The sequence below is a fragment of the Rhinopithecus bieti genome, unplaced genomic scaffold, assembly GCF_001698545.2.
Source record: "Rhinopithecus bieti isolate Rb0 unplaced genomic scaffold, ASM169854v2 scaffold_4709, whole genome shotgun sequence".
Taxonomy (NCBI): domain Eukaryota; kingdom Metazoa; phylum Chordata; class Mammalia; order Primates; family Cercopithecidae; genus Rhinopithecus; species Rhinopithecus bieti.
In genome coordinates, this window is record NW_016805139.1 from 1,292,867 (window position 1) to 1,303,022 (window position 10,156).

Here is a 10,156-nt window from a genome sequence, read left to right on the forward strand (position 1 = left end):
GGGCTGGAGTGCAGTGGCCAGATCTCAGCTCACTGCAAGCTCCGCCTCCCGGGTTTACGCCATTCTCCTGCCTCAGCCTCCCAAGTAGCTGGGACTACAGGCGCCAGCCACCTCGCCCGGCTAGCTTTTTTTGTATTTTTTAGTAGAGACAGGGTTTCACCGTGTTAGCCAGGATGGTCTCGAACTCCTGACCTCGTGATCCGCCCGTCTCGGCCTCCCAAAGTGTTGGGATTACAGGCTTGAGCCACCGCGCCCGGCCTATATCACTTTAGAAGGCTATGATTCATTGTTTTCAGAGATATCTATCTAATCTTCCTGATAGGCCTCTGCAGGGACTAATCTTTTTTTAATCCAGAGACAGGGTCTTCCTCTGTCACCTAGGCTGGAGTGTAGTGGCATAATCTTGGCTCACTGCAGCCTCGACTTCCCGAGTTTAAGCAATTCTCCCACCTCATCCTCCCAAGTAGCTGGGACTATAGGCACATGCCATCACACCTGGCTAATTTTTACATATTTTTGTAGAGATGGGGTCTCACTACATTGCTCAGGCTGGTCTCTAACTCCTGGCTCAAGCAATTCTCTCTCCTCAGCCTCCCAGAGTGCTGGGATTACAGGTGTGTGCCACCATGCCCAGCCGGTTAATCTTTCTTTAAAACCCACCTGTGACATTTCTCTAGCCTTTTCCCACTGCAAATAAAAATAATTTCTGACTTCCAAGGAATAATAATATAATAATTCCTAATGAAGTATATTAAAATAAATTTTAAACTTCAGAAGCAATACATCAAAATACGGTATCACACAGGAGCTCAGAAAAGAGTAATAAAGCCATAATGTTTTAATAATCCTATTATTGGCAGGGCGAAGTGGTTCACACCTGTAATCCCAGCACTTTGGGAGGCCAAGGCAGATGGATCACCTGAGGTCAGGAGTTTGAGACCAGCCTGGCCAACACAGTGAAATCATATCTCCACTAAAAATGCAAAAACTAGCTGGGTGTTGTGGTGCATGCCTGCAGTCCCAGCTACTCCGGAGGGCTGAGGCAGGAGGATCCCTTGAACCTGGGAGATGATATCACTGCACTCCAGCCTGGCAACAGGGCAAGACTCTGTCTCAAAACAAAACAAAACAAAAGATCCTATTATCTACAAAAGCCATCTCCAAACACCCCGAAACAGAAATTGTCTTCTATTAGTATGGGTTGTATCTAAGATCTATATAGTTAACACAACAGACATTAAAAGGAGAAATACCAGTTAAATAGTCCCTTTCGGCCAGGCGTGGTGGCTCATGCCTGTAATCCCAGCACTTTAGGAGGCCGAGGCAGGCGGATTACGAGGTCAGGAGATTAAGACCATCCTGGCTAACACAGTGAAACCCTGTCTCTACTAAAGAATACAAAAAATTAGCCCGGCGTAGTGGCAAGCGCCTATAGTCCCAGCTACTCCGGAGGCTGAGGCAGGAGAATGGCGTGAACGCAGGAGGCGGAGGTTGCAGTGAGCCAAGACTGCACCACTGCACTCCAGCCTGGGAGACAGAGCAAGACTCCATCTCAAAAAAAAAAAAAATTGTCCCTTTCAGTTTACATTAACATTTTAACAACTTCTTACTTGAGCTGCAGCTTCTTCATAACCAGTGGTGCCATTGATCTGTCCAGCAAAGAAGAGTCGTTGAACCAAGTGAGTCTCCAGGGAAGGAGTGATCTGACGGGGGTCTAAGTAATCATACTGAACACCATAGCCTGACCAAATAATAAAGACATTAAATAAGTAAATACAGAGCTGGATTTGCTCAAGGTAGAGATGCAAACATTACCCTTAAATGCCCTTTAAAAACAGACTATTTAGGTCGGGAGCAGTGGCTCACACCTGTAATCCCAGCACTTTGGGAGGCTGAGGTGGGTGGATCACCTGAGGTCGGGAGTTCGAGACCAGCCTGACCAACATGGAGAAACCCTGTCTCTACTAAAAATACAAAATTAGTCAGGCATGGTGATGCATGCCTATAATCCCAGCTACTCAGGAGGCTGAGGCAGGAGAATCACTTGAACCTGGGAGGGAGAGGTTGTGGTGAGCCAAGATCGCGCCATTGCACTCCATCCTGGGCAACAAGAGCAAAACTCTGTCTCAAAACAAACAAACAAACAAACAAACAAACAAAAAACAGCCTATTTAAAACATACAGGTGTTGGGCTTCATCTTCTGAGGCTCTGAGCAACAATGACTGTAGCTAAGGCCTCCTTACTGACCATTAAAACAATGACGATTTTATACTGAAGGGCAGCTGTGATCCTCTTTACCTGGCTGAATCACTTTAGCTTTCTCCAAGCCTCTGATACATGTGATCATTTTCTCTTGTAACTCAGCTGGTAGCGTCACAGATAACCCCTGTGGGTAGATAAGGTCAGAATCCATTCCTTCAGGTTCCAACCAAACCTGGTGTAGACGGTTTGGAAAACGCAAAACTTTTGATTCAATGGAGGGACAGTATCTAGAACAGAACATTTAAATAAACTTGAACAAAAGAGGATTGACATCATTCCTTAAAGTAATTGAGCACTGACATTTTGTCCTTACCGAGGTCCTCTTGTTGTTTCCTTAACATGACTATTAAGGTGAAGGTTCTTAAGGACAATCTCATCCACTCTAGGGTTGGTGTGAGTCAAGTAACATGGCAGCTGATCTTCTGGCTGAAAAACAGTAACCAGATGCAATACTGACTTGCTTCTCTACTAGTTTCTCTCTTATCCAAATAAATTCCACATGATATGTACTGATTTTAACAGACACCAAACTTGTGCATAATGCCTAGTATTACTTATGAAGTATTCTTGCCAAAAATAAACATCCCAAAAGATGAAGTTAAAATTTAAGCAAACCTCTAAATCTAACCCGTAGTTTAATTTTTTTTTTTTTAGATGGAGTCTCACTCTGTTGCCCAGGCTGGAGTGCAGTAGCGTGATCTCAGTTCACGGCAACCTCTGTGTCCTGGGTTCAAGCAATTCTCCTGCCTCAGCCTCCCAAGTAGCTGGGATCACAGGCAGGCACCACTACGCCCAGCTAATTATTATTGTATTTTTGGTAGAGACAGGGTTTCACCATGTTGGTCAAGCTGGTCTCAAACTCCTGACCTCAGGTGATCCACCTGCCTCAGCCTCCCAAAGTGCTAGGATTACAGGCATGAGTCACCACGCCTGGCCGTAACCAGTAGTTTAAAGGAAATAGTTTAGAGGAACATGATTAAGTCATCAGAGGGATACAATCAGACACATGAAGAATGAGGGAAATTTTAGAGAACAAATGACTCAATTTCTTCCATATGTAATGCTTAAAAGAGAAAAAAGAGGAGGGAGCCTCTTACAAAACTAAGGCAGGATAGGTAGTCAAAGAGGTAACCACGGGCCGGGCACGGTGGCTCAAGCCTGTAATCCCAGCACTTTGGGAGGCCGAGATGGGCGGATCACAAGGTCAGGAGATTGAGACCATCCTGGCTAACATGGTGAAACCCCGTCTCTACTAAAAAATACAAAAAAAAAACCGGGCGACGTGCCGGGCGCCTGTAGTCCCAGCTACTCCAGGAGGCTGAGGTAGGAAGAATGGCCGTAACCTGGGAAGGCGGAAGCTTGGGCAGTGGGGAGCTTGGGATTCCCGGCCCTGGCCAACTCCAGGCCGGGTGAACCCAGAGCAGACCTCCGTCCTCCCCAAAAAAAAAAAAAAAAAAAAAAAATTCTCGGGAGGCAGCAACCATGGTGACCATACAATCAGCACAGTAAACCTCAGTATTCGCATTGTAATTGAGCTCATTCAAGCAATGCTATCTTCAATAGGGACTTTGACCTATAGAGAGCATGTTCACTTTGATTTTACTTGTCCTCAAACTGACCCTTTACTCATTTTAATAGTAAAAGACACACCCGTGGGTGGAGATTTAAGATGCTAATGAGACATGTGATGTATGAACAAGCATTACAACACATGTGCACCCAGAAGACCACCCAGAACATGCTTACAAGTAACAACTCTTTCTACCTCCTATTAATAAGCACGTAAAACTCCCATATAGGGAGTCTCCTTAGTGCCAGTATTTGAGTATTTGATTTCTCATTCTTAATGAGCAAGCAGTCCACCCTGAATTCTTGCTCTCAGAGTGTACTGCCTATTATGCAACAAACTTTTAAAATATTATTTTTCTTTTGCAACAAATTACTCTATGCCACACTTCTTTTGCTGTGTGTCTCCTGTTTAAACTCTTTTAAACTAAGAAAACCAGAACTGAGGTATCACAACAGTCATCAACAAAACATATCACCAATAAGGTCCCCAGTTCAAATAAAACAACTGTAAAAAACATTTTGAGGCAAATAGAGAAAACTGAATACTGAGTGCAAGATGATGTTAGGAAATTATGGGTTTTTTTTTTTTTTTTTAGAAACAAGGTCTCATTCTGTCCCCCAGGCTGGAATGCAATGGCTTGATCATAGCTCATTACAGCCTTTAATTTCTGGACTCAAGCAATCCCCCACCTTAGCCTCCCCACTACAAGTGAAAGCCACCATGTCAGGCTAATTTTTAAGCTTTTTGTAGAGACACGGTCTCACTATGTTACCTAGGCTGGTCTCAATCTCCTGGCCTCAAGCGATCCTCCCAACTTGGCCTCTCAAAGTGCTGACAGCTACTGTGAGCCACTGTGCCCAGCCCAGAAATTTTGTTTTGCTGGGTATAGTAATAGTCTTGTAGTTACTTTCTTTTTTTCTTTTTTTTTTTTTGAGACAGTCTCACACTGTCACCCAGGCTGGAGTGTAATGGTGCAATCTCGGGGCTGCAACCTCCGCTTCCCAGGTTTAAGCGATTCTGCCTGCCTCAGCCTCCCGAGTAGCTGGGATTACAGGTGTGTGCCACTATGCCCCACTAGTTTTTGTATTTTTAGTAAAGACAGGGTTTCACTATGTTGGCCAGCCTGGTCTCGAACTCTGGACCTCAGGTGATCCACCTACCTCAGCCTCCTAAAGTGCTGGGATTACAGGCATGGGCCACTGTGCCTGGCCATGGTTACTTTTTTAAAAAAGTTATTGCCAAGCACAAGTGGCTCACGCCTGTAATCCCAACACTTTGGGAGGCCAAGGCGGGTGGATCACGAGGTCAGAAGTTTGAGACCAGCCTTGCCAACATGGTGAAATCCTGTCTCTACTAGGGAGGCTGGGGCAGGAGAATCACTTGAACCCGTGAGGCGGAGGTTGCAGTGAGCCGAGATTGTACCACTGCACTCCATCCTGAATGATGGGGTGAGATTCCACCTCAAAAAAAAACAAAACAAAACAAAACAAAAAAAAAAAAACAAAGAAAGTGTTTTTGTGCCCACCCAGGGACTCCTTGCTTTTTCTGGGACAGGCGCTGTGGCTCATGCCTGAAATCCCAGTACTTTGGGAGGCCAAGGCGAGTGGATCACCTGAGGCCAGGAGTTTGAGACCACCCTGGCCAACGTGGTAAAACTCTGTCTCTACTAAAAAATACAAAAAATTAGCCAGGCGTGGTGGCAGGGGCCTGTAATCCCAGCTACTTGGGAGGCTGAGGCAGGATAATCGCTTGAACCCAGGAGGCGGAGGCTGCAGTGAGCCGAGCTTGCACCATTGCCATTGCACCCCACCTGGGCAAGACTCTGTCTCAAAAAAAAAAAAAGAAAGGGTTATCATAATTTGTATACTACCAAAGCAAATATATAAAAGTATCTTGCTCAAAGTAATAGAATATTTGAAGACATACATCAGGATAACACTCACCAGAAACTAGGATCATCAATTCTTTTTTTTTTGTAGAGACAGGGTCTCATTATGTTGCCCAGGCTGGTCTTGAACTCCTAGGCTTAAGTGATTGTCCTACCTTGGCCTCCCAAAGTGCTGGTATTACAGGTGAGAGTAACTGTGCCTGGCCAATTATTCATCCTCCATCTTAAACACACAATACACCTTTTTTTTTTTTTTTTTTTTTTTTTTTTTTTTTTTTTTTTTGTGACAGAGTCTTGCTGTGTTGCCAGACTGGAGAGCGGTGGCACCATCTCTGCTCACTGCAACCTCCGCCTCCCAGGTTCAAGCAATTCTCCTGCCTCAGCCTCCCAAGTAGCTGGGACTACAGACGCATGCCACCACGCCCTGCTAATTTTTGTATTTTTAGTAGAGACGGGGTTTCACCATGTTGGCCAGGATGGTCTCGATCTCTTGACCTTGTGATCCACCTGCCTCCAGCCTCCCAAAGTGCTGGGATTACAGGCATGAGCCACCATGCCCAGCCACATTATTTTAAAACTCAAAAGATAGGTAAAAGTGGCCTCTACACTTGAAAAATGTCGGCATCATTAAAGATTGACCAACTGTTCCAGATAAAAGACATTAAAAAGAAATAACAAATGCAAAGCATGACCCTAGATTGGGAATAAAAAGGTTGCTTTGGGCTAGGCTTGGTGGCTCATACTTGTAATCCCAGGACTTTGGGGGCCCGAGGCAGGCAGATCCCTTGGTCCATGAATTTGAGACCAGCCTGGGTGACACTGCAAAAACTCATCTCTACAAAAAATACAAAAAGTAGCCAGGAATGATAGTGAGCGCCTGTGGTCGCAGCTACTTGGGAGGCTGAGGTGGGAGGATCATCCAAGCCTGGGAGACAGCGGTTACAGTGTGCTGAGATCGCACCACTGCACTCCAGCCTGGGCAACACGGTGAGATCCTATCTCAAAAAAAAAAAAAAAGCTGCTTTGGACAATATTTAACAATTATCAAAATATGACTATGGACTTTATGTTAGATAATAGCACTGTATCAGTGTTAACTTCTCTGAATTTCTTTTCTGTCTTTTTTTCTTTTTTTTTTTTTGAGACACAGTCTTGCTCTGTTGCCCAGGCTGGAATTCAGTGGCACAATCTTGGCTCACTGCAACCTTCCCATCCCATGTTCAAGCGATTTTCATGCCTCAGCCTCCTGAGTAGCTGGGATTACAGGCGCATGCCACCATGCCCAGCTAAACCCAGAGGTGGGGTTTCACCATATTGGGCAGGCTGGTCTTGAACTCCTGACCTCAAGTGATCCACCTGCCTTGGCCTCCCAAAGTGCTAGGATTACAGGCGTGAGTCACTGCACCCAGACTCTTTCCTGTCTTTAAAAAATTTTTTTGGTCAGGCGCAGTGGCTCATGCTTATAATCCTAACACTTTGGGAGGCCAAGGCAGGTGGATCATTTGAGATCAGGAGTTTAAAACCAGCCTGCTCAACATGGTGAAACCCTGTCTATTTCACTGACTAATACAAAAATTAGCCAGGCATGTTGGCGGGTGCCTGTAATCCCAGCTACTGAGGAGGCTGAGGCATCAGAACAGATTGAAGCCAGAAGGCAAACTTGCAGTAAGCCGAGATTGCACCACTGCACTCCAGCCTGGGGGATAGTGTGAGACTCCTCAAAAAAAAAAAAAAAAAAATTTTTAAATTTTACTGTCCCTGCATCATACTCTGAATGTCATCATTGCATAAGGGTTATATAAAAGGATGTCTTTGTGCTTAGTTGAGATATATGCTTAAGGTAAGAGCTCATGATCTCTGCAATTTACTCCCAAATATTCCAGAAAAAGAGAATAAGAATAATGTGTATATTACTGTCTTACACAGTAAATACGGACATAAATTTATATGTTTATATATAGAAATAAATATGGTAAAATATTAACAATGAGTGACTTTCAATGATTTATAGGAGTTTGTTGTAATAGTCTTACAACTTTTTCGTAAGTTCGATGTTGCTTACTTTTCTTTTCTCTGTCTTTTAAAAAAAATTTGTTTATATGTGTTGAGGGTTAACTGTCTTTTTTTTTTTTTTTGAAATGGAGTCTTACTCTGTTACCCAGGCTGGAGGCTGGAGTGCAGTGGCACAATCACAGCTCACTGCAACCTCCACCTCCCACGTTCAAGCAATTTTCCTGCCTCAAGCTCCCAAGTAGCTGGGATTACAGGCATGAGCCACCATGTCCGGCTACTTTTTTTTTATTTTTAATTTTTAGTAGAGACAGCGTTTAACCATGTTGGCCAGACTGGTCTTGAACTCCTGACCTCAAGTGATCCACCCACCTTGGCCTCCCAAACTGCTGGGATTACAGGTGTGAGCCACCGCGCACAGCCGAGGGTTAACTTTCAATAGATCGCAGTGAGGTAGTTGCTCTGCTGTGTCTGAAACCCCACCCCAGAAGCACGTCATATAAGAATGGTTCAGTGTCAGGTTCTCCACAAAAATGCGTTGCATGACGGGCAAGGGGGCAGCTGCCTTTCCAGCAGCACCACCTGATATTGTTTCACAAAGCTTAATTTAGGCTGGGCATGGTGGCTTACGCCTGTGATCCCAGCATTTTGGCAGGCTGAAGGTGGATCACCTGAGGTTAAGAGTTTGAGACCAGTCGGGTGCAGTGGCTCACGCCTATAATCCCAACACTTTGGGAGGCCGAGGCGGGCAGATCACCTGAGGTCGGGAGTTCGTGACCAGCCTGACCAACATGGAGAAAACCCATCTCTACTAAAAATACAAAATTAGCCAGATGTGGCGGCGCATACCTGTAATCCCCGCTACTCAAGAAGCTGAGGTGGGAGAATCGGTTGAACCTGGGAGGTGGACGTTGCAGTGAGCCGAGATCGCGCTGTTGCACTCCATCCTGGACAACAAGAGTGAAATGCCGTCTCAGAAAAAAAAGAGTTCAAGGCCAGCCTGATCAACATGGTGAAACCCTGTCTCTACTAAAAATACAAAAACAAATTAGTCGGGCATGGCGGTGGGCACCTGTAATCCCAGCTACTAGGAAGGCTGAGGCAGAAGCATCACTTGAACCCAGGGGGCAGAGGCTGCAGTGAGCTGAGATCGCCCTATTGTACTACAGCCTGGGCAACAAGACTGAATCTCCATCTCAAAAAAAACAAAACAAAACAAAAAATGCTTATTTGATCAGGCGCGGTGGCTCATGCCTGTAATCCCAGCACTTTGAGAGGCTGAGGTGGGTGGATGGCTTAAGCCCAAAAGTATGAGACCAGCCTGGATAATATGGCGAGACCCTGTCTCTATTAAAAATAATAATAAATGAAAAAAAATTTTTTAAATAAAAGCTTAATTTACAAAATATGTAAGGTTATAAAAGTAATGAAATTTAAGATTTGCCAGGCACAGTGGCTCCCGCCTGTAATGCTAGCACTTTGGGAGGCTGAGGAGGGCGAATCACCTGGATCACCTGAGGTCATGAGTTCAAGACCAGTCTGGCCAACATGGCAAAACCCCGTCTCTATTAAAAATACAAAAATTAGCCAGGGTGGTGGCAGGAGCCTGTAATCCCAGCTACTCAAGAGGCTGAGGCAAGAGAATTGCTTGAACCTGGGAGGCGGAGGTTGCAGCAAGTCGAGATTGCGCCATTGCACTCCAGCCTGGGCAACAATGGCAAAACTCCGTCTCAAAAAAAAAGAAAAAAAAAAAAGTCGGGCGCAGTGGCTCAAACCTGCAATCTCAGCACCAGCACTTTGGGAGGTTGAGGCAGGCGGATCACCTGAGGTCAGGAGTTTAAAACCAGTCTGGCCAACATGGTGAAACCCCGTCTCTACAAAACTATAAAAATTAGCTGGGCATGATGGCAGGTGCCTGCAATCGCAGCTACTAGGGAGGCTGAGGTGGGAGAATCGCTTGAACCCAGGATGTGGAGATTGCAGTGAGCCAAGATTTCGCCACTGCATTCCAGCAGGGTAACAGAGTGAGATGGTCTCAAAAAAAAAAAAAAAAAAAAAAGAAATTTACGATTTATGGGGAAATACCCAATTAGCCAAGTTAGCCAATCCCTTTTAGATAGATTATTTCTTTAGGCTGAGCGCAGTGCCGCATGCCTATAATCCCAGCACTTTAAGAGGCTGAAATGGGTGGATCACGAGGTCAGGAGTTTGAGACCAGCCTGGCCAATATGGTGAAACCCCATCTCTACTAAAAATATAAAAATTAGCTGGCCATGGGAGCGCACACCTGTATACTCGTGAGGCTGAGGCAGAAGAATTGCTTGAACCCAGGAGGCAGAGGCTGCAGTGAGCTGAGATCATGCCACTGCTCTCCAGTGTAGGTGACAGAGCAAGTCTCCATCTCAAAAAAAAAAAAAAAAAAAAA

At 45.1% G+C, this 10,156-nt stretch overlaps 1 protein-coding gene across 1 annotated transcript in view; it reads right to left on the reverse strand.

Moving 5' to 3' along the window:
* The window catches only part of MTO1 (mitochondrial tRNA translation optimization 1), a 41,614-nt gene that overhangs the window by 17,735 nt on the left and 13,723 nt on the right, over positions 1-10,156 (reverse strand). Inside the window, exons 5-7 of the mRNA XM_017871322.1 lie at positions 2,577-2,689; positions 2,300-2,490; positions 1,611-1,741 (exon numbers count right to left, since the gene is read on the reverse strand). Of these exons, the coding sequence (XP_017726811.1) occupies positions 1,611-1,741; positions 2,300-2,490; positions 2,577-2,689 (435 nt within the window). The remainder of the gene's footprint in view (positions 1-1,610; positions 1,742-2,299; positions 2,491-2,576; positions 2,690-10,156) is intronic.